Source organism: Raphanus sativus, chromosome 9 (assembly GCF_000801105.2).
Source record: "Raphanus sativus cultivar WK10039 chromosome 9, ASM80110v3, whole genome shotgun sequence".
NCBI lineage: Eukaryota > Viridiplantae > Streptophyta > Magnoliopsida > Brassicales > Brassicaceae > Raphanus > Raphanus sativus.
The window spans coordinates 24,312,985-24,335,706 of record NC_079519.1 but is presented as its reverse complement, the minus strand read 5'-3'; the positions used below and the strand labels follow the sequence as shown (position 1 = coordinate 24,335,706).

At 35.6% G+C, this 22,722-nt stretch overlaps 5 protein-coding genes across 6 annotated transcripts; 4 read left to right on the top strand and 1 right to left on the bottom strand.

The window, feature by feature from the left end:
• Nucleotides 1-559: 559 nt before the first annotated feature.
• LOC108825632 (uncharacterized) lies at nt 560-2,377 on the top strand. The gene is made up of 4 exons (XM_018598960.2): nt 560-684; nt 814-1,051; nt 1,334-1,398; nt 1,624-2,377. The coding sequence occupies exons 2-4, from the start codon at nt 821-823 to the stop codon at nt 2,225-2,227; spliced, it is 900 nt and encodes a 299-aa protein (XP_018454462.2). The 5' UTR covers nt 560-684; nt 814-820; the 3' UTR covers nt 2,228-2,377.
• A 4,630-nt stretch (nt 2,378-7,007) lies between these two features.
• On the bottom strand, nt 7,008-9,112 carry LOC108823619 (calmodulin-binding receptor-like cytoplasmic kinase 2). The gene is made up of 6 exons (XM_018596868.2): nt 8,782-9,112; nt 8,410-8,651; nt 8,169-8,337; nt 7,994-8,083; nt 7,427-7,728; nt 7,008-7,356 (listed from the first exon to the last, which is right to left on the bottom strand). Exons 1-6 carry the CDS (start codon nt 8,999-9,001, stop codon nt 7,141-7,143), a joined length of 1,239 nt encoding a protein of 412 aa, XP_018452370.1. The 5' UTR covers nt 9,002-9,112; the 3' UTR covers nt 7,008-7,140.
• Nucleotides 9,113-10,984: 1,872 nt separating this feature from the next.
• LOC108824306 (probable E3 ubiquitin-protein ligase RHB1A) lies at nt 10,985-15,649 on the top strand. 2 transcript variants are annotated; one of them, XR_008938298.1, is made up of 6 exons: nt 10,986-11,159; nt 11,810-11,952; nt 12,296-12,674; nt 12,762-12,871; nt 13,964-14,110; nt 14,686-15,000. XR_008938298.1 is itself a non-coding variant. In XM_056993478.1 (5 exons), the coding sequence occupies exons 2-5, from the start codon at nt 11,884-11,886 to the stop codon at nt 15,087-15,089; spliced, it is 588 nt and encodes a 195-aa protein (XP_056849458.1). In that variant the 5' UTR covers nt 10,985-11,159; nt 11,810-11,883; the 3' UTR covers nt 15,090-15,649. The 2 variants fall into 2 exon arrangements, 1 of the variants encoding a protein (XP_056849458.1); XM_056993478.1 differs by lacking the exons at nt 13,964-14,110; nt 14,686-15,000 and adding an exon at nt 15,060-15,649 and having other exon boundaries at nt 10,985-11,159.
• A 654-nt stretch (nt 15,650-16,303) lies between these two features.
• LOC108827867 (G-type lectin S-receptor-like serine/threonine-protein kinase SD2-2) lies at nt 16,304-19,255 on the top strand. The gene is made up of 2 exons (XM_018601368.2): nt 16,304-18,541; nt 18,615-19,255. The coding sequence occupies exons 1-2, from the start codon at nt 16,443-16,445 to the stop codon at nt 18,997-18,999; spliced, it is 2,484 nt and encodes an 827-aa protein (XP_018456870.1). The 5' UTR covers nt 16,304-16,442; the 3' UTR covers nt 19,000-19,255.
• A 147-nt stretch (nt 19,256-19,402) lies between these two features.
• On the top strand, nt 19,403-22,095 carry LOC108827868 (protein DETOXIFICATION 34). Its single transcript, XM_018601369.2, has 7 exons — nt 19,403-20,160; nt 20,311-20,936; nt 21,014-21,070; nt 21,150-21,388; nt 21,485-21,603; nt 21,684-21,770; nt 21,885-22,095. Exons 1-7 carry the CDS (start codon nt 19,726-19,728, stop codon nt 21,954-21,956), a joined length of 1,635 nt encoding a protein of 544 aa, XP_018456871.1. The 5' UTR covers nt 19,403-19,725; the 3' UTR covers nt 21,957-22,095.
• Nucleotides 22,096-22,722: the final 627 nt, after the last annotated feature.

The window sequence follows — 22,722 nt, the reverse complement described above, 5'->3', positions numbered from 1 at the left end:
TTATGATAATTTATATGTAATATATTATCTTTCTTATAGATTTTGAAAATTTAAAATATATAATGAATTTTGAATATTTTAAATGGGTTATCCGAACCCGAACCGAACCCGCAAAGATCTGAACCGAACCCAAACCGAAATTTAGAAATATCCGAATGGGGCTGAAATCTTTGACCCCGAAAACCCGAAACCCGAATGGACTGAACCGAAACCCGAATGGGTACCCGAACGCCCAGCCCTAATATATATTTTTGTAGTGGACAAAGTTATAAAACAAAAGAATAGGGTACAGTATATTCAAAGTATTGTGTATTGTGTAATGTGTCATCAACAAGCAAATCAGAGCGTCGATGCTATTGTTGATCAAAAAGTGTTTAGATGTTATGGGCCTATGGTGGGTCTTTCTACATGTGATTATACACTCTTCGTAACTTAAAATTTGGTAAAATTTAGCGGCAGCTTTTCTTATTTAATTTTTGCGACTCTACAAGAGGGTACAATAGAGATTTAAAGTAAAACCTAAGGGTAACTCAGTCCAATTAACAAATCAAATGGAAATATATGACGGGCTGAGAAAAGCAAACAAAAAAGTTTAATAAACAGGAAAAAAAAATCTCATATCGAGTTCTGTGAGATCTGCCTCCAAAAGAAAAAGAAAAAAAAAACTGCTATCGGGAAGAAAAGGTGAATCGCTTACGTGGTGACACATATATTTATATATTGAGTGTTGTAATATATATGCATCCTCTAACTTGGTTTGGTTTCTCTGTGTGGTGTTGTGTTTTTTATTTTTATTATCTTTGTCTGTTTTAGGGGTAAAATGAGGATTAGGAAGAACATGAAGCTGTCTTCGATGCTTTTAGCGACAGCAGGTAACGGCGGAGATAAACTGGAGACATATGTCTGTCCTCTTAACCAATCTCCGTGGGATGTGATTCCTCTGACTTCCTCCCTCGACGACGACGATGGTGCCGCCGAGTTAACTAACCTAATTGACTCGTCTTGGTTTCTCCCTTCTCCGTCTTCTTCTCCTCCATCCCTTACTCACCAGGTAATTCAATTCATATCAGCACGTGATCTCATTTCGCTATCTTTCATTTCGATTTCGCTCCCTCAAATGTCCAGCATTATTATTAGGGTTTGTTTTGTTTCATTCTGCTGTTCGGGGAAACTCTAAAGAACCCTAAAATTCTGGATTTTGAGAACCTGGGTCTCTTAGTTTGTCGATTAGGGTTAATGGGTTGTTATTATTTCGCTTCTTCGAACTATATTTCATTCTCTGGCTCCGATTATTCTTTTTTTTTTTATTACAAAGCGTTTCCACTTCACTCAGTTCGCTGGAGAAGATAACTCTAACGGGAATGTGAGCTTGGGCGATTCATTTGGCGCTTCACAAAGGTAACAATCCATTTCCTTCTCACTCCAATCGTGTCTCCATTCTTGATTTATTGTCTTGCTTCCTTCGCTGCTTCGCTGTTTTTAGGGTTTTCCTCGTGTCTCTTGTTTCGATAGTCGGGTAATTTCGTTTCGCCCGAATCGGAGTCGGACTCCAAATGCGACCCGACCCGGTTACAGTCTCTCGACCTATCTTTATTTTTTTTGTTTTATTCTTTTATCGTTCAGGTTAAATGGCTCCGTCGGAAATAATCACAGCCTTGTCTCCGACGAGCGTCTTCACCACATTTCGCCGGAGAAATCGCCGGACGTTGAAGATCCGAGCGACGACAGTGGCAAAAAATCATACTCCGCGGAGCCTCATTCGCCGGTCAAAACCTCCGGCGACGACTACCAAGCGGCTGCGTCGGTGCCAGCGCCGCCTAAACGAGGACGGCCACGTGGTTCGGGCAAGAAAGCTCAAGCCTCCTCCACCGCCGCCGCCGCCGCATCTAATAATCCGTACGAGTTTTACTATTACTCTGGTTTCGGCCCACGGTGGGGGAGAAAAAGAGGCGGCTCCGGTGACGAGAAGATAGTTCTGACTGATAATAAAAACGGTAGCGAAGATAATACGAGCAAAAAGAGTAGTAACAGCAGTGGTGAAGAGAGTTATAAAACGGCGGCGTTTGAACATGGGAGTAGCAGCTTCGATAGGTTTGAGTTTATGGAAGAGGACTATGACGTTGTCGATCAAAGCGTTGGAGATGGGAAGAAGATGAAGAGTACAATGAAGAAGATGAAGAGAGGGAGGAAGCCCGTAAAGGAAAGGTCTTTAAAATCCCTCATGTAATATATATTTATGTTCTGTGAGGGCTTTTCTGTCTTTTTCGGTTATCCTTTTTCTTTGTTGTTTGTTTTTTTGTCTGTAATCAGATTTCGTTTGTTTTATTTAGTTCACATTTGCAGTAATGTTTTCAAATCTATGTTTGAATTTGGTTAACTTGTCTTTTTTTTGTTGTTCTTTTTTTAAGAAAATTCGTTTTCCCTTTTTAGCTTTGAAAAAAAATCTTAATAAATTTAATTCTGTAAGATTATTTCAAAACAAGTACTCCCTAAAGATCCATATTCTGTTTTAGTAACCAATTAAATTATCTTTAGATTTATTTAATTTTCAAGGAATTATCCAGCGGCGTTTATATTTGCCAACAAAAAGAGGATTTTTCTTACAGTGTCAAAACCCTAACTCATTTAGATAATCGTATTTTCTTAACACACAAATAAACATAATTACTCAACTATAGGTACTTGTATTATACAAAAACAATGTATTTGTTTTTTTACAGCATAACTTGTTTTTCTTTTCGTGTTTGCATTATTTATTTATATTTTACATCTTTATTTTTACAATATTTGTTATTTAATAAATATTTTTTGAACTTCTGATTGTTTTTTATTCACATTTTTATTGTTTCTGTAAGAAATTGATATTGATTAATTCCAGCTTTTATGGCTTAATTTAGTGTTGTTTATTGATTAGCTAATGTTACTTGCTCCACATATATATAAAGATTTAATATCGTAACTCGTGTTTACAATTTTGTTGGTATAAAAGACGTTGTTTTGCCTAAACGTAAATTGATTATAACTACCTTGGATCAACAATCCAATTAACATATTTCCTTCGTTTCTATATAAATGTCGATTTGACATTTTTTACACAGATTAAAAAAATGACAAAAATATATATAAACTGTTATTAATTATACTCCGTGTTCAAAAATATGAGCGCCTAGCCAATCAATCGGCCGTCTAGGCGCTCGGCGTAAAAACACCGTAATGATTAAGATCAATTCGGAATTACACTTATTATAAAAGAGAGGAAATACTATTTTAAATTATGATTGGAAGATTCATTATCATTTATCAATAACCATGGAAAATATAAAGATATATGGAGCTTCTAGGGGTGAAAAAACCGAATTCGATTCGATAAAAATGAAACGCACGAAACTCAATTTAATAAAATGAAATTGCATAGACTCGATCCCCGATAAAAATGAAACTGACCCGAGCAAAATCAAACATAAATATAGAATGGAGTTCAACGATATCTCGAGTTATGCATTTTATTTTAACCAGACTCGACCCAAATGAATCTGTAAAAAACTTAAAAAAAAAAAAAATCCAAACAACTCATACTAAATCCAAGAATCTAAAAGTAAAATACTATTACATAAATAATTAACTTAAATATTTAGTTTAATATATATTTTGGTATTTGGTCAAATATTAACTTTTTATGTTTTACAATTACATTTGAAAATCAATTATGAATATGTTTACTTAAATTTTTTAACAATATTTCTTTATTTTAAAAATTAAATAATTTTTCTTACGTATATAAAGTTGTTGATATGTAGTTTTAACTATTTTATTTTTTCTTTCATAAAGACCATTTCTAAATTATTTCAGAAACTTATGTTAGTGAAAATTGTTTAATTTTGCCAAGTTCATGAACTAAAATGTGTATTTTTGAATAACAAACAAGTATTTTGGTAAGAGAAATCTGATGTGAAACCGAAACCGAAATTAAAACGGGGTTAACTTAGATTACGATGTGTTACTAAATCCAAATTAAATCCGAGAAAACCCAAACCAAAATCAAAATTTTAAAATATTCGAATGAGGTCGAATTTCATGCCTCCAAAATATCATATCCGATTGAATCCAAACTCAATTAGACATCCTAATGCCCAACCTTGGAGTTTTAATCAAGATTTTACTGTCGAATATGCTGCCAACAATATGGATCCACAGTAGTCATAACTTGGGTTTGGTGAGGAGCTGAGAAATTATACAAAAATGATTTGAAAACACTTAAGAGTAATGCTTACAAAAATCAATCCAAAAGATCCACATCTTATTAAATAAAACTAGTAGAACCAAAATTAAATTTAAGTTAGATAAAATTATATAAAAATTAATTTTTGCAATATATTTTATTTTCATGATCTTTTTGGTGTTTTTTTCTGAGATTATTCTAATTATGATATGTTTTAGTTATCGACCAGTATTTACCAGTGCTTTATACCCGATTTGAACCCCAGATAAACCAGGAAAAACTAGTGACTCGGTAGTAATCCGGTTTGGATTTTAAAATATATGTATTATTTAAAAACCTGATAAAACCAGAAAAATGTTTTAAACCTGACAACCCGGTTACTGATTAAACCACGGCTGAACCAATGAGTGATTTTTATTTCATTTTCTTTAGATATTTTTATAAATGATTTAAAATAGTTAATTTGTCTTTTTCATAATAAATTTAAAGTATTTTAGAAATATGGTAATGTTTAAAGGTAAATTTAAAGATGATATCAAATTTGAGGTAAAGTAAGAATTTCCTTGATACTTTTCTCTATTTTAAAAATTTTTGTTTACCAAACTCTATTCTCATAGTGATTCTAGTTTTATTTTAGTACTTTTATGAGGTTAATCCCCATATTATTTAAATATAATTTTTGGTTTAGAAATATAAGTATTTAGTTTCTTTCAATAATAATTTAAGTTTTTATACAAAAATTCCTAGTTATCTTATAAAATCTGCAAACAAAATATAATATAATGGCTATTTTCTCTTTTTACTATAATTTTAGACTTCCTCCATTTCTATTGGGTTTTAAAATATTTTATAATATTATAGAAAAATCGTACGTTTGATACAAACTTAAAAGTATAATATTTTAGGGAATTATACAATCTATATTTTATAGCTATAAAAGTTACAAAGTTATTTAAGTTTGCATATTTTATATCATTTAATAAATAAATGAATATATTACTTATACATATTTTTCCAAATACAACGTATATAATATATGTACACACATTTTCTAATATCTTAAAATGTCATATATTATGTTGAACAATAGTATAAAATACCATATATTTAAATTTTATTATAAGATTTCAAATCTGATGGGCTAACACAAAATTAGAGAGAGGAAACATAAACATAATGTTCTAATTTTGTGCTTGATTCAATAAGGATAGAAAATACGGTATAAAATATTTTTTGAAATTTTTGGAAAAAAAGTTATTAATAACAGTAATTATTTGAAAAACAAAATAATAATGTGCTACTTTAGGATAATATATTATACTTTAAGATATTATATACTCTCTCTGTTTTATAAAGTTACATGTTTTTTAAAAAAAAATATTCAAAATGGTCCATTTTTAATATCTTATTGGTTTAGAATTATGAAAGAAAAAAATAATCATAAAAGATTATTCTTTTTTTTTTTTTCATAATTCATATAAGATTATTCATATATAAATGAAATTTAATATGTGTGAAAAGTTTAAAATATTTATTATTTCGAAATAAAGGGAGTATAAGACTAAATATTAGAAAATGTGTGTATACGTATTATACACCTAGACTGTAAAAATATAAATTCTACGGCCACAAAGATACAAGTTAAATCTTTACTAGTCAAACCAGTAATTTGGTAAACACGGGTTTATTACTAAATTTACAGACTAATTCTGGACCAGTTGTCCTAATTGGCACTTTTCTGTCCTCAACTTGTCTGCCAACTTTTCACTGATGACGTGGTAGTTTGAGTATCAAAGAACTACTATAATAGTAAGAAATAGATTGTTCCACTGCCCGTGGATCGTTCATAACTAATGATAGATGCGGAAACTTATTAGTTAATGTGAACTAGATTTTGACCCGCGCTTTTGAAGCGCGGGATATTTTACGATGAAAAATTTTACTAATAATTTAACAAATATTTTGATAATTTTTAAAGAGTGTGTATTTAAAATATTTTTGTATTTAAATCAGTATTTTTAAATTCAACCCGATTGTGATTATACCGGTTAATCCGGAGATCTGACAATTCAATTTATGTTTTTAAAATATTCATATTAAAAAATCATTAAAACCCGAGACTAATCGATTGAACTGATGGATGACCGATATGTAATCTAATTGGATTTAAATTGTAAAAGTTTCATAATTTGTAATCTTATAATCGAAATTTTAAAGTTCACTATTTTGCAATTTATGAAATTATGACGTTTCTACAAAATTTTAAAGAGAAAATGATAGATATAAAATAATTAAGATTAATTATTTTATTATTTGGAAACATTGATAGTAGTATAAAAAATATATTGTTTGGAAACATTGATAGTAGTATGAAGAAATAAGTATATTGTTTGGAAACATTGATAGTATTATAAAGAAATAAGTATATTGTTTGGAAACATGGATAGTAATATAAAGAAAAGAACATTAGTGATTTAATGTATGTTTAACTATAAAGTATAAAGGTGTATTTAATTTAAAAACTTACAAAATAAATGTTAGGTCCAACAGAATGTTTCTGTTTTAATAAGATAGATTGAATGAGATATTTTGTTAAAAAAAAAAAGAATTTAAAATAGTTCAATAAAAAAGCTTAAAACGACAAAGAACTATAAAACATAATCTTCAACAATATTTTTAGTTTTGCCATGTTTATATTAACATGCTGCTGTAATGCCGTCATTTATCAGATAAGACCCAAAATTGTTGTCTTCAGCAACAATTATAGTATACACTGGTCGTATCAATAGATTTCAAAGCAGAAAACAAACTTCAAATCAACATTTCTCGCACAAGAATCATCGTGTGTGACAAATAGATAGTTTGCTAGAGACAGGGGAACCCAATACATTTTCTTTATATAGAGGGCAGAGAGAAGGATCTCAAAGACTAGTGTTGAGCAGCTCTCTGTAATCTTTACGGATTCCCCAAAGAATCTCACTGCATTTCTTCATGCTCGGTCTCGAACCTCTATGAGGAGCCAGACATTGAAACGCCATCTCCAGTACCTTCTCTAGTGCTAAGTTGTTAGATGGATTTCGTTCTAGCTTCGGGTCCAAAACCGATATCGTATCCCCACTCGTGAACTTCTTGATGGCCTGATCATATCAGTTACAAACCGTCACGTTCTAGTCATATATACATAGTAGATGGTTGAATTTTTTTTACCCATCGAATGGTGATGCGTTCTTTTTGTTCTCTGTGAAGCTCAATGGGACGGCGACCAGTGAGAAGCTCGACGAGGAGTACACCGAAGGAGTAGACGTCGCTTTTCTCAGTGAGCTGATAAGTAGTTAAATATTCAGGGTCTAAGTAACCAGCGGTTCCTTTGACTTGTGTGGAGACATGAGTGGCTCCTGATTCGGAATCTGGAGCTAATCTGGCGAAACCGAAATCAGCAACTTTGGCTCTGAAGTTGTCAGTGAGGAGAATGTTTGAAGATTTGATGTCTCTGTGGATGATAGGTGGCTCTGTATATATGAGTGCAAATAATCAGTATTCATCATAGGTAGGACCGGCGGTGAACCATGCTAAATGAAACATTTGCAACAGATTTTCAAAACTTTTGAAAATAAATACATAGGTATAAGCCCCAAAAACAAAATTTAGACCCCCAAATTTGCAACCAAAAAAAAAAAAGATATTGCCACAAGCCTCCAAAATCTCGGGTTGGCCTGATCATAGGCATGGAAAGAAATGAAATTAAGAATGGTAATGGTGGAGATAATAACTCACGCGTGTACATGTGAAGATAGGTAATGGCATGAGCAACATCAGTAGCGATATCAAGCCGAGTTGCCATGTCGAGAGTCTTTCCATCCTTACCTAACAAAACAATATCATATTCCGTTCAAGAACATTGTGATTGGCATATATAAATGTTTTAAAGAGGGGAGAATGTAATACTAACAGTCCAAGTGATCTCTGAGGTTTCCATTGGGGACATACTCCACAACGAGAAGCTTCTCGTCATTGTGCACCAAATAACCATAGTATTTGACCAAACTCAAATGTGTGACTTGAGCCAATGTCTTAATCTCGCTCATGAACTCTGCACCTTGACGGTCGTCGTGTAAACTCTGCTCTCAAAATATTAAAATTAAAAAAAAAATAATCCCCATCAAGCAGAGAGAGAGAAACAGAGGAAAGACCTTTTTGGCACGTTTGACAGCAACGGTGGAGCCATCTCTAAGTTTGACCTTGTAAACAGTGCCGAAACCTCCTTGTCCGATCCTGAAGGAAGGGGAGAAGTTCTTGGTGGCCGCGTAGATTTCATCGAAGCTGAATCTTTGATTCTGATTCTCTGTTTCGTTCCCGTTGTTCCCGTTGCCGTTTCCATAATAATGTTTCTGCACACTTCCTGTTGAGCTCCGTCTACTACGAATATCATGTTCTGTTATAAATCAAAGGAAACGTGTTCAATTCAAATGGAAAAAGAATCTTCTTGATCAAACAGTACGAGTTATCTCATATCTTAGCCCTACTACTACTACTACAGATTCATAAAAGCTCCAAAACTATACCGGAGTCGTTGAAACTCTTGGAGGAAACGGAACCGGGAGGAGTGAAGCAGTTGATGAAGATCCCTGAGATCCAGCGAGCGAGGGAGTTAGGTGCTTGTCTGTCGGTGGTGGTGGAGGAAGGAGCTGGAGAACGATCAGGAAGAGTAGTACTAGTTGTGCTGTACGAAGATGTTGCAGGTGAAGATCCGCCTGTGTAGCTATGCCTCCGTCGACTGGGCATCGAGACAAACTAAGAACAAAACTATCTCAAGGTCCGCAAATGGAGGATGGAGAGTCGCCGAGACTGACTTTTAGTTTTAGAATTCAACTTCTTTTGTTGTCTTTTCTTTTCGTAACAGTGTTCGTTGGGTATTTATTGTCCAGCTGTACCACTATTTAAACGTTTCTACGACTAATCATTGGTATTATCTAATTTAAAACCTGACAAGCTAGATAATTAAATACTCCTTCTGTTCCAGATTATTTTGTTGGGATTGTGAAATCCCATGTCCAACTCTATTTATCCGATTAGTACGATATTGTCCACTTTGGGCCTAAGAAGCTGGCCTGCATGGATTTACTTTTGGTTTCCTTTCCAAAAGGCCTCGTACTAATTAGAGTTGGACTTCTCTTTATATATTAGACTCTCTTTTGTCTAATATCCAATGTGGGACTTAGATTGACATCTCACATTCTCCCTCTCAAACTAAGAACCACAACTCATCTCTTGTGTGTTTCCTAATCGCAGAGCTTTCATTTGAGAATGTATCTTCCTTAACATCTCGTTCATTTGAGAATGTTTTTCCCACACCATCACAGGTTCCATGATCTTCTGATTTTCCTGCTACAGACCTCCTTTTTCTTTCTTCAAGGATTCCTCATTCCTTCGAGGAGTATTTTAGTCTTTCTTGTAGATCTTCGTCAAACCGCTCTGATACCAATTGTTGGGATTGTGAAATCCCATATCCAACTCTATTTATCCGATTAGTACGATATTGTCCACTTTGGGCTTAAGAGGCTGGCCCGCATGAATTTACTTTTGGTTTCCTTCCCAAAATGCCTCGTACTAATTAGAGTTGGACTTCTCCTTATATATTAGACTCTCTTTTGTCTAATATCCAATGTGGAACTTAGATTGACATCTCACATATTTGATGTTTTAGGTTATTGCATATAGATTAAGAAAACACATATTTTTATGTAGTTTATCTTGGTAACATAAAAATACATTAAATAAAACTATTTTAACCAATAATAAAAAAGTGAAGTATTTTATAATTGGTCATAAAATTCAAATCATATTAAATTCTACCTAGATTAGTGAGAATATCACTTAAAATGTGACAAAATAAAAATCCTAAAACACTACTTAAAAATGGGACAGAGGGAGTAGTTAATAATCATATAACCTGGAGTTTTCATTTTTTTATAGTACCGTTTATTTACATCTAACCGTATGATTTTTGTAATAATGCCATCGTTAACTAAGATTTAAAGTCAAGTGTGTGAGTTGTAAACGATGAATTATAAGCTATTGGTTCCGAATTGAAAAAAAAGACTTAATAGTAACCAACTTTTATAAATGAATAAAATATCTGTGGACTATACCTCTTTTTAGAAATTAGTTTGGACTTTTTCAGTCCCATGTTAATCAAAAAGATATATCAAAAGTAGCCAGTATACAATGGAGTAATAATTTAGTTATAATCTAACTGTCGGTATGATTTACGAATTTAGTAGTCATATCGGTTAGTGTTTTCTTCAGCCGCCACCATATTAATAAATGCCAGACCGATCCATCTATCCAAAATGCAATAATCATAAATCATTTGTCATTCGCATTAAATTTTGTGTTTTTTTCCTTTCATACATGTAAACACTTTTAGGTAGATACTACTAGATTACGCACTGTACAAATACCATCTTCTTAAGTTTATTAAAAGTCAGCTTAAATAACTTTGATTTGAAGTGAATCAAAATAGAATAGGTCAGGTTAATGATAGAAGATTCATAACCATAGTAGTTGAAGGAAGGTTGATATTTGACCATACAATAATCAAAATCAATAGATAGGTCTCCGACAATGACACGGAGGGTTCAACATATTGACCGTAGAAACTAATGGGCCATGGGTGTGAAAAGCCCAATGTTTCAAACAAAGCCCGTTAAGTTGACGTCGTCGTACTATTGTACGGTTGATAATAAGAATTTTTATGGATGAGAGAGAGTACTAATTTGGCAGGCGAATCAAGCGGCTTACCAGTATAATTAGATTAATTGATTGAGTTAGTTAGTGGAAGCGAGAAGAAAACTCTTGTCGAAACCCTCGCCAGAACTTTTCGTCCTCCTCGCTTTTTCGCAAGCGGAGGAGGAAATACAACTCTCCGGCGACATCTCAGGTTATCTCCGTTTTTTATTTAATCATTTTTTCGTTTTTATTTTGTCTTTACAGGTTCTTCAGTTTTAGGGTTCGCGTACTGTTTCTGTTAATTATACTGCTATGTGTTTTCTGTTTATATATGTATATGCTTTGTAGTTTTTCTTTCTTCTTTTTTTTTTTGAGAAAGGGTTTACTACTTTGTAGTTTTTTCAGTCTCTGTTTTTGTACTATATGCCATAGATTTCATGGTGTTCTCGTAGACAGGGGCTGTCCTGAGCATAGCAAAGTGAAACATTCGTTTAGGACCCCCAAAATTTTTACAAAAATTAATATGAAGAAAGGCCTCCAAATTATAAAAAAAAAATTTTTAGAAATTTCTTACTAAATTGTTTAGGGTCTCTACCATATCAGGAACGCCCCTGCTCGTAGAGTTATGAGAAGAAGATATAACTACGTATTTAACATGATTACCAAAAAAAAAAGATATAACTACGTATCACCAGTTTTGAAAAATGAGTTTGTTTGAATAGTACTTGACTGACTCTTGTTTGTTGATTATAAATCACATTCTTATAAAATTAAGGTTCCAGCTTTTGGGAGAAAGAGCACGTACGGTAACATTCTTACACATTTGTTAAAGTATTTCACTTTTTTTTTTTTGCGGTGCAGCTCTCAAAGGGATGCTACGACTGTTGTTGGCTGCAACTTTTGCGTGAGTGTATTATTTTCATTTTGTGACAAACATGGGAGGTTGCTGTTCTTCTTCTTCTTCCAGGCATCCGCATCTTGTTGGAACTCCTATTTACTATTATGTCAGTTAATCCTTCTCTCTTTAGCTTGTTTTTATGCCATTGTCACTTTAAACCTTCTTTGTATCCATGTTGCTTTGCACAAAACATAATAATTTGACTATACTTGCTACTCATGACTTTAGTTCTGCTTCTGCAAAAAAAAAATATAATAAAAATTGAGATTAGAGCCTGTTTTTGAGAATCTTCTTGTCAATCTCGCTTGAGATGTCGATGTCGTCTTGTGGTTGTGAAAAAATGTGCATGTTTTGTCATCTACATTTACAAAATTGTAACGATCTACATTCTCTTTGGAAAAAAGGAATGGAGTTTCTATTTACTTAAGTTATGTTTTTTTTTGTAACAGTGTCCAGAATCTTTTGGAGAGTTTGGGCCTTCAGGAGCTCGTGCTGGTGTGGGATCAGCAGCAGCACTCACCACCACAGGCCTTCTGTCTGATATTATTGGTTTGGAGACATCATCTATACCCAACACTTTTTATGCTCCTGCTCCTCTTCCATATGATTTGCTTTTTGGGATACCAGATGATTCCGAATCTATCAAAGGAAAGATTAGTGATATCAGTTTTGAGACATGTAAAGAGCTCGAGGGACTAGACTGTAAAACTCAACCCAGCTCAGTGATTCTCTCGCCGAGTGAATCAGATCTCTCTAAACAAAAAACATGGAATAACCAATTGGTAGACGAAGAGGAGGAGGAGGACTCTTGCCCCATTTGCTTTGAATGTAAAGAAATCGACTATCTTTAACAATGATTTTTTTTTTACTTTAGAGCAAGCAACGTCATTGGGTTCATTTGCTTCCCTTGTGCAGTTTATGAAGCTGAGAATCCAAAAATAAAGACAAACTGTGAGCACGATTTTCATCTCTCTTGTATTCTGGAGTGGATGGAAAGAAGCGATGGTTGCCCTATATGTGATAAGGTGTGTTTCCTCATTCCCTCGTGGATCATCTAAGTTGCTAGTAGTCTAATTCCTAAACGAGTATTGTGTGATGTAATTGTCATAGAATCCATTTTAACCACTCTTTACTAATTCGGTACCTATCTAATTTGCTAATAGTCTGATTCCTCTTGTTATATGGTAAACTAGGTAGAGACCTGCGCCTTGCGCAGGGTGAGTCAATATGATAATTATATTTGTTGATTATAAACATTATTGTTATACTATACCAAAATTAAATAGATTAATATGTACCAAAATATTATATAGATTGAAAAATTATGAATTATAAAAAATCCCATAAATTGACTTGTTTTGTCGTCGGGAAAACGGCCAATTCCACCATGAACTTGACGTTTCCATTGTTTTCATACACGAATTATTGGATTAAGCCAAAAACATCATGAACAAATTTAAAAAACTTGACGTCTCCATTGTTTTGTCGTCTATGTCAATTATAGGCCCGCCACAAGTATTATTTATGATAAAAGAGAATTTATTGTAAATAATTTTAAACATATCATAGTATTTTAATTACCTAACCCCACAAAAATTAAACATACTTCAAGAAACGAATTAAAAAAAAAGAGAGAAAGGGGGTTAGAGTTCCATAGCGAAGTTTCCATTCTTACAATAGCGTAGTTCCATCAGCAAGATCCCGGGTATGTTTTTTTGTGCACTCCCAGGTTTGTTAACTACTGTTTTTCTATCTGATCTTCAGTTATCAGATTCTTGTTAATTTGCGATTATATATGTTATCAGTTGTCCCATCTTTTGAAAATTTTCAATCGCTAAATTTAACCTAAATTGGCGAATATTTTGATTAGATCATAAAGCCAGAAAGAGCGTAAGGAGGATTAGTTTTCGGTGTGCTTTTCCACTAAGATCTTAAGGATTGACCATCTCTCTGTTTTTTTTTGAAATTATTTGTTAAAATTAATCAAAAGACTGAAGAAGAAAATCCTAGAAAACATAAACGATACAAAATATAACTTCTAACAGATTTTATTGTTTTTCTTTTAAATTCAATGGACTGACACTTTTAATAAAATCATCTTATCTATGTTCTTGCAGAATTGTTTAAGATGTGTCGCCAAGACCAAAATACAAATCAGATGGATCTGAGGAGAAAGAAGTTTGAAAGAACAGTATTTGTGTCCCAAGATTTTGCCTCCCAACCTTCCTTGCATTGACAACAACGAAATCCATACTTGACTACAGGTTAGCATCGAATATTTATGAATTTTGCAACTTTTTGCACTGATGCAAGCACTGTTAGTAAAAACATAGACTTTTACGGCTTCAGATCGCTAACAAAATCTAAGTTGATAAAGACTAAATCACAGATTATAAAATTCCCTAACTTGTAGAAAACGAAATTTGTGTGAAGAGCAAGATGACATATAACTTTCCCTAATTTTCTATCATACATTGAAAGTTGATAAAGACTAAATCACAGATTATAAAATTCTGGCGATAATTTATCTCATTTCCTTATTTCGTTGAGATTTTAATGCGATCATAAAAATACAGTAAAGAATATTTCTTTGGAAAACATTACGATTGGTTGGAATACTATATGCAAAACAGTTTTGCAAAACAGCAAGCGATTTTGAACTTAGATGTAGAGGCAAATGATTTTCAAAATGAATTGAAAGTACTATAAACAATGTACTACTTTTATGTGACGCTATACATTTTCATATAAACAATGTACTACTTTTATTTGCAGGTTTAGCAACTGTGTCTTCACCTTCGAAAATATATTGCAACTAACTTCGAGTTTTATATTGCAGGTTATATAACCAATAGAATATGACGTGTCCAATCTCATGTTCTTGTCCGTTGAAAGAGATTATGAAATATAAAGGGGATGATATATACATATTAATAAGCATCCCACAATTATATGTTTAAAGACAGTCCAATGGCATTAGTTGTAAATACCTTAGGTGTGCGTGGATGTTTTGAAAGAGGGTCTGAGAAAGGCTGGCTGTGTGACACATAAACTAAATGGCAACTATGTAAATATAGTACCAGTTGAAGGTTACTCTTTAATTTTGATTCCCTTTTAATAATAAGGGGATGGCAATTATGGCTGCTAAAATGCATATTTTTTTGTTGACAAACTAACATTCCAATTCTTTTTTTTTTGTCCCAAATAACGCAGGAGGTTGCGTTTGATGATTGCTTGAACTAGCATCAATATTCTCTAGTTTGGAAATTTTAAGCGGTTACACTATCCGGTTAGCTGCAACATAATTTGCATACATCTTTTTTGGGTGTTATTCATATCTCACACGCAAAGTGTTGGGTTATCTCTCTACGTTTGCGTCTGTTTTGTCAATTGGGTTTTTTTTTTTTGTCAATTGGGTTATGTTCCTGAATTGGTGCAGTTATATAGAAAATATACATATATACAAATGTAAATATCATCAGCTGTCTTGCTCATGTGTGGTCTTTGGTGTGTGTGTGGGGGAGGGTGATATAAAAGAGAAGAGCATTACAGTCTGTGATTGTTTGCAACAAAAATCAAAAGTTCTCATCATGTTTTCAGTCTTGATCCATGATTTTATGATCTATATGAATTGTTATTATGGGAATCAAAATGATTTTATGTGTTATATTTTATGATAATCAAATAGTCATGTAATATTTCAAATTAAAGCGGAGAACACCTTTTTGAGGTTTCATCATTACCACCGTCAGTTTGTTTCTATCTTTTTGTTCATAATAATGAAAAGGCATGGTTTTGCTCAAGAGTACAATTTTTTTCCTCCTTTTACAAAAATAGCAAAGTGGATATTTCGGGTTGGATAAAGAAAGAGATTCTTTTTGATGTGGAGAATAGTAACTCCAGGATGTAAAAAAAAAAGAAATAAAAAATTGAATATTCTAAAATCCAATATGATCCACATGATCCTACTAGTCTTGTCGTGTGTACGCTTGACCCCTCATTGTCTGCATTTATGTACGAATAATTAAGATTAATAAATAATTTAAAAAATTAGAAAAGTTAAATGAAATGGGCAGAAAGAAGAGAAAAAAAGAGGTAAGACTCTTTACTGGTCCGCGAGTTTGACTTGGAAGCCACTAATGTCTGCCACCTCCTTCGCCATCCTTAATTCCTCTTGTGCCCTTTCCCAAAGCTTTGATTATTCAACTCATAATAATATTTAGATATAAGAGTTTCAGGTTAGCAGCCGTATTTTTTTCAATCACTTTTAATCACGATGTACATCAATTAGTAAAAATTACTCTACATACTAAAAGTTGTAGTAGTACAATGCACTTTTGCAAAACAAAAAGGAGATTTTTTTAGTGCGTGACGGTGGTTTAATAGGGGGGTAATAAAGGAAAGATGACAAAGGGACTAAAAGTTCCAAAAGCATTATTACAGTGATTTGAGTGAGACCACATGTGTCCATGAACTCGCAGCTTTTGCAGATTTTTATCTATCTTCCACAAACTCTTAGAAAATATCGTCTCTTATTCTTCTTCTTTCATTAACCTCTCTCAAAGTAAAGTAAAGAGAAAAAGACCCAAAATCCAAATGCCATGTACATATCTTCTCCTCCTGTTTCTTTTCCCACTCTCTGCTTGTGCAAAGAACAACAAGGCCTTCATCATCATCAAAGGGAACCAGACGATTCTGTCTTCCCAAAGCATTTTCCGTCTTGGTTTCTTCACCCCTTCCACCAATGGCTCTTCCTCCAATTGGTATCTGGGTATCTGGTACGCTTCCTCACCCAATCCGGTTTACGTTTGGGTCGCCAATCGCAACCGCCCCGTCTCCGATCCGGACTCCTCCACCACGCTCCAGCTCACCTCCACCGGTTACCTAATTCTCAACACCTCTCGCGACGGCGTCGTCTGGCGAACCGAAAACGAAAACCCAGCCACCGGTTTCCGCTTCTCGGGCTCCGGTAACCTGATCCTAACCGGAGAATACGATTCATCCCCGGTTTGGCAGAGCTTCCAGAACCCAACCGACACGTGGCTCCCGGGCATGAACGTCACGCGCCAAACGTCTTTCACCTCGTGGCGAACCCCCTCCGACCCTTCCCCTGGGCTTTACTCGCTGGGCCTGGGCCCAGGCTTCAACGAGTTCCAGCTCCTCCACAACGAAACGACGCCGTACTGGTCGACAGGAAACTGGACCGGAGACTCCTTCGTCGGCGTACCGGAGATGACCGTCCCTTACATCTACACCTTCAGCTTCCTCAACCCCTACACTCCCGCGGCGTCGTTTAAATACATCGTCACCCCCTCCTCTGACTCTTCTCCGCGCCTCTCGCGGTTCGTCGTCGACTCCAACGGCCAGCTCAAGCAGTGGGCGTGGGAGCCTCAGGGGCAGTTCTGGAACATGTTCTGGCTGCAGCCGGAGGATCAGTGCCGCGTCCACGCTCTCTGCGGCCCGCTAGGCTTCTGCAGCAGCAAGACGCTCGAGCCCTGCGCCTGCATCCGCGGTTTCCTCCCCAAGAACGCCGCCGCGTGGGGGTCTACGGACTACAGCGACGGATGCAGACGCGAATACGATGGATGCGACGGGAGAGACGCGTTTGAGGCGGTTGGAGATCTGCGTTACGACGGCGTCGTGGAGACGTCGCGGTTGGAGCAGGCGAGCAAGAGCGTTTGCGAGAAGAGATGCTTGGGGAACTGTTCTTGCGTGGGGTTTTATTACAACGGCAAGTCGAATCTCTGCAGGATATTGCTCGAGTCGCCGATGAATATCAAGAACTCGAGCTCATGGACTGGAACTACAGATGATGTTTTGTACATAAGAGATCGGATTAAAAATAGTTCAAAGAGAAGCGTCTCTAGAGGGGTTATTATACTGTGCGGCGTTGTCGGGTCAATCTCGGTTCTCGGGTCTACCTTGTTTGCGCTGTTGATTCTGTTGAGGAGGAGTAAGAAAACGAAGAGAGAAGAGGGAGATGGTTTCGCTGTGTCGAATCTAAAGGTCTTCTCTTTCAAGGAGCTTCACAAAGCTACCAACGGGTTCTCGGAGAAGCTCGGACACGGCGGTTTCGGTGCTGTTTTCAAAGGTACGTTACATGATGGTACGTCCACCTCCGTGGCGGTGAAGCGCTTGGAAAGACCGGGAAGCGGGGAAGGAGAGTTCCGTGCGGAGGTGTGCACCATTGGGAACATTCAGCACGTTAACCTCGTTAGGCTTCGAGGTTTCTGTTCGGAGAATCTCCACAGGCTGCTCGTCTATGACTACATGCCGAACGGATCGCTGAGCTCCTACTTGTCGAGGACGAGTCCTGAGTTGTTAAGCTGGGAAACGCGTTTCAGGATCGCCTTAGGGACTGCGAAAGGGATCGCGTATCTTCACGAAGGGTGTAGGGACTGTATTATCCACTGTGATATCAAACCGGAGAATATTTTATTGGACAGTGATTACAACGCCAAAGTGTCTGACTTCGGATTGGCTAAGCTTGTTGGCCGTGACTTCAGCAGGGTTCTTGCCACTATGAGAGGTACGTGGGGATACGTTGCTCCCGAGTGGATATCGGGTTTACCCATCACGACTAAAGCTGATGTGTATAGCTTCGGAATGACACTTCTTGAGCTTATCGGTGGTCGAAGAAACGTCGTTAGCGATACACCAGGAGGAGAGAAAGATGAGAAAGAACCCGAGAAATGGTATGTGTAAACAATGTCTTTTACTTTTTGAATGTGAAAAAAAAGTTTTAATAAATGTTTATTTTTTTTGCAGGTTCTTTCCTCCATGGGCTGCACGTGAAATCATACAAGGAAACGTGGACTTGGTTGTGGACTCTAGACTCAACGGAGAATACAACAATGAAGAGGCGACGAGGATGGCCACAGTGGCGATATGGTGCATACAAGACAATGAAGAGATAAGGCCGGCGATGGGAACGGTGGTGAAGATGCTTGAAGGAGTTGTGGAGGTGACGGTTCCTCCACCGCCTAAGTTGATACAAGCTCTTGTCTCTGGCGACTCGTATATTGGAGTGGGCAACGGTTTGAGCGGCACAAGCTGTAGTGAAGGCAGGGGTTGTTCGGATCTCCTGACTGGATTGTCTAGCCCCACCGGCTCACGGTCGTCTTTTGGTGGTAAAATTCCTCCTTCTCCCTGATCAGTTTGTAGATGGTTTTGTTAGAAAACGGTCTTAAATGTGTGTGTGTGTTTTTGCTCTCTAAGAGGGTTTAATTAGTAGTACTAATCTCTAGTTGTTGGTTGTATGACAATGAAGCTTTAATTTGTCATTTCCTGTTAATCAAAAAAAAAAGAAAAAAAAAAGGGATGAGATTTAGTCAAATAAATGTACCTTGCATAGTTATCAAAGTTTAGTGGATCCAGACATGAATTTACTCTTGTGTTGTTAAAGCAAACTTTTACAGTTCATACCAGTATTAATGGACCCATTAACAGGTAAATGATTGACTTAATAGAGGGTTAACAGTAAAAACCATTGATTATTTATGTCATTCTTTTCAAGAGAGACTGCAGAGAGACCTTGAATTTTTGTGTTTTTTCAAGTTGATCACCTTTTCATAGCATTTTTGTAAAAAAACTTAAGACTCTTTATTCAAAGAGAATCATATGGTACTTTTAACGATATTAACGGTCACAATAACCTCTCAATCTTGTTTAGTGGAATGCGAGATTATCTCTTCTTCTATCTCCACGGCTAACCTTAATCACAGGCAAACCAATGAAAAGGAAATTAGGAGAATAATAAAAAAAAAATTTAAAAAGAAACCTCATAAGTCATAAACCATTTCAATTCTTGTGTCTAATCCTCCCCATCTAGTAGAAAATAAAACATTACAAGGTAAAAAGATCGTCACAACAGGAGAAAATGGAAACTCCGGTTAGGGAGGAGAGGAGATCCTCCTCATCCTCTCCCGGAAAACCACTACAAACCATCACCGTCGCAGCTGATGACGCCATCGAGAGTGGTCCATCCTCTCCGCTTCTCCTCAGAGTCTCTGTCTTCGAAACAGAGCTTGAGACGACCAAGCTTCACCACGCCCCTTCTACTTTGCTCGGAAAAACCGACAATGACGACAACGACGACTTTCCTCCTATTAAAAGCTATAGTGACGCTAAGTTCGTCTGCATGGTTGAATCATCGAAGCTTTGGGAAATCGCTGCACCTATAGCCTTCAATATTCTATGTAATTACGGAGTTAACTCGTTCACAAGCATTTTCGTCGGCCATATCGGCGATCTCGAGCTCTCCGCTGTCGCAATCTCCCTCTCCGTCGTCTCCAACTTCTCCTTTGGTTTCTTGGTAATTCTTTAATCATACTCAGAGCCGTATTTAAAATTTCAGGGTCATATTAGTAAGAACTTTGATGTAATTATTTATTTTTATAATTTAAAGGTTTATATTTATGTAAATAACGTATAAAAATTATGATGAATTAAAAAAAACATGCAGCTAGGAATGGCGAGTGCGTTGGAAACGCTATGCGGACAAGCGTTTGGAGCGGGACAAATAGAAATGTTAGGCGTCTACATGCAACGTTCTTGGCTTATCCTAATCGGAACATGCTTCTGCTTGCTTCCACTATACATCTACGCAACTCCTCTTCTCATTCTCCTCGGACAAGAACCCGAAATAGCTGAGATCTCTGGCAAATTCACTGCTCATATCATCCCTCAAGTATTCGCCCTCGCCATCAACTTCCCGACTAAGAAGTTTCTCCAATCACAGAGCAAAGTCGGGATCCTTGCCTGGATCGGTTTCATCGCCTTGACCCTTCACATCTTCATCCTCCACCTCTTTATAAACGTTTTCAAATGGGGACTCAACGGGGCAGCGGCTGCCTTTGTTGTCTCTGCTTGGGGAATCGCCATCTCGCAGCTTGTTTACGTTGTCGGGTGGTGTAAAGACGGTTGGCGAGGGCTTTCTTGGTTGGCGTTTCAAGACGTTTGGCCGTTTTTGAAACTATCGTTTGCGTCTGCGGTTATGCTTTGTCTTGAGATTTGGTACTTTATGACTATCATTGTCTTAACCGGACATCTTGAAGACCCCGTCTTAGCCGTTGGATCTCTCTCAATCTGGTAATTTAGCCCTTTTAAATCCCCTTCACAATCTTAAATGTTTTACATACTGTCTGAAACCGTTTCTCTTGTCTTAGTATGAACATTAATGGATGGGAAGGAATGTTGTTTATTGGAATTAATGCAGCTGTAAGGTAAAAAAGAAAACAAAGCATTATCTTTATGGTTTTCTAGTTAAAGTACGATAGGTTTATGCATGCGATGTTTCTTCAGTGTTAGGGTGTCTAATGAGCTAGGATCTGGACATCCACGAGCTGCCAAGTACTCGGTGATTGTAGCGGTGATCGAGTCTCTCATAATTGGAGTGGTGTGTGCAATCGTAATTCTCATTACACGAGATGACTTTGCAGTCATTTTTACGGATAGCCAAGAGATGAGAAAGGCTGTAGCTGATCTTGCTTACCTTCTCGGTATAACGATGATCCTCAACAGTTTACAACCAGTTATATCCGGTAATTAAAGATTATATGTAGAGCTTTTTCTTTAAAAAAAATTAAATAACGGTTGAAAGATGTGGGTGGTAATGAAGAATGTTGGGGACTGAGCAGGTGTTGCAGTGGGAGGAGGATGGCAAGCACCGGTGGCTTATGTCAACTTGATTTGTTACTATGTTTTTGGTTTACCTCTAGGGTTTTTTCTAGGTTATAAAACCAGACTTGGCGTGCAGGTAAAGTCTCGCTACTAATTGGTCTTTGTTTGATTTGGACGGTTTTGAGGAAATCTTTTTGTATGGTTTAACAATTTCAGGGGATTTGGATTGGTATGATATGTGGGACTAGTCTTCAGACTTTGATCCTTGTGTACATGATATACAAAACCAATTGGAACAAAGAGGTAACATCATTTTTGTTTTGACCATACATTTTTAATTTTAAAAGGAAGTTTTGTAATTTAGAAGAAAAAAACATGATATTAATGTTCATTATCTGATTGTACAACTTTATCCAGGTGGAACAAGCTTCGGAGAGAATGAAACAATGGGGAGCTGGATATGAGAAATTAGACAAAACAGTAACTTAAAGTTTATGTTAACGGAATTATATTTACATGTACCCGTCAATTGTATATACCTATGTATTTTTAACTGTACAAATCATTTTTGGTCGTATTGTATAATGAATATCTTACCAAATTCTATATATGAAATTCATTTCTCATAGATTTGTAATTTTATCAAAAAAAATTCAGCAGTCATCAACTTACATGTGATAATCTTATATCCAGCTTGTCTTGGCAAGTCTTGGGCAACCGAAGGAGTAATCGTCTCCAGTGCCCTTAGATCAAAAATTTAAATCTGTAATCTGGGAGGCCACGGTGGAATGCTGAAAATACAAAAAAAGGATTGGTGATATGCTATACTGGACTAGGATGATGGTGGATTATAAATTTAACTTAAAGCAATAGATAAAAAGATTTATTTATTATCTAAATATTACGTTTTAGCTAAATCAAAATTATATTAAAATATTCACAAGAAAATAATAAAATTTAAATATTAATAAAATTTGTTTCAAATCTGACATGGACAAATAGACTTAATGTTGAATTATATCTTTGGTAAACTTTTTAAAATATGTTAATAACTCATAAATAATCATTAAAGTAAATATATTCAAATTTGACATTGAATAATATAATAATAGAAATATAAAAATATTTTAAAATATTATTAAATTTTATTAAATTTTATTTTTATAACTATACAATTTTTATTACTAAAAAATATTTTAGAATTTTCAATATAGGAAAAAAATAGAAATACAATTTAGTGTTTCTTTTTGATAAT

What these genes read in the sequence shown, in the direction of transcription:
- LOC108825632 (XM_018598960.2), top strand. Translation starts at nt 821, where the DNA reads ATGAGGATTAGGAAGAACATGAAGCTGTCTTCGATGCTTTTAGCGACA. An exon ending in CTCCATCCCTTACTCACCAG is followed by an intron (nt 1,052 to 1,333) that starts GTAATTCAATTC and finishes CACTTCACTCAG; the next exon opens with TTCGCTGGAGAAGATAACTC. An exon ending in TCATTTGGCGCTTCACAAAG is followed by an intron (nt 1,399 to 1,623) that starts GTAACAATCCAT and finishes TTTATCGTTCAG; the next exon opens with GTTAAATGGCTCCGTCGGAA.
- LOC108824306 (XM_056993478.1), top strand. Translation starts at nt 11,884, where the DNA reads ATGGGAGGTTGCTGTTCTTCTTCTTCTTCCAGGCATCCGCATCTTGTT. An exon ending in GAACTCCTATTTACTATTAT is followed by an intron (nt 11,953 to 12,295) that starts GTCAGTTAATCC and finishes TTTTTGTAACAG; the next exon opens with TGTCCAGAATCTTTTGGAGA. An exon ending in GTTGCCCTATATGTGATAAG is followed by an intron (nt 12,872 to 15,059) that starts GTGTGTTTCCTC and finishes CAAATAACGCAG; the next exon opens with GAGGTTGCGTTTGATGATTG.
- LOC108827867 (XM_018601368.2), top strand. Translation starts at nt 16,443, where the DNA reads ATGCCATGTACATATCTTCTCCTCCTGTTTCTTTTCCCACTCTCTGCT. An exon ending in GAGAAAGAACCCGAGAAATG is followed by an intron (nt 18,542 to 18,614) that starts GTATGTGTAAAC and finishes TTTTTTTTGCAG; the next exon opens with GTTCTTTCCTCCATGGGCTG.
- LOC108823619 (XM_018596868.2), bottom strand. Translation starts at nt 9,001, where the DNA reads ATGCCCAGTCGACGGAGGCATAGCTACACAGGCGGATCTTCACCTGCA. An exon ending in CCTCAGAGATCACTTGGACT is followed by an intron (nt 8,084 to 8,168) that starts GTTAGTATTACA and finishes TTGTTTTGTTAG; the next exon opens with GTAAGGATGGAAAGACTCTC. An exon ending in CTATCTTCACATGTACACGC is followed by an intron (nt 7,729 to 7,993) that starts GTGAGTTATTAT and finishes TCATATATACAG; the next exon opens with AGCCACCTATCATCCACAGA.
- LOC108827868 (XM_018601369.2), top strand. Translation starts at nt 19,726, where the DNA reads ATGGAAACTCCGGTTAGGGAGGAGAGGAGATCCTCCTCATCCTCTCCC. An exon ending in GTTGGATCTCTCTCAATCTG is followed by an intron (nt 20,937 to 21,013) that starts GTAATTTAGCCC and finishes CTCTTGTCTTAG; the next exon opens with TATGAACATTAATGGATGGG. An exon ending in TTTACAACCAGTTATATCCG is followed by an intron (nt 21,389 to 21,484) that starts GTAATTAAAGAT and finishes GGGACTGAGCAG; the next exon opens with GTGTTGCAGTGGGAGGAGGA.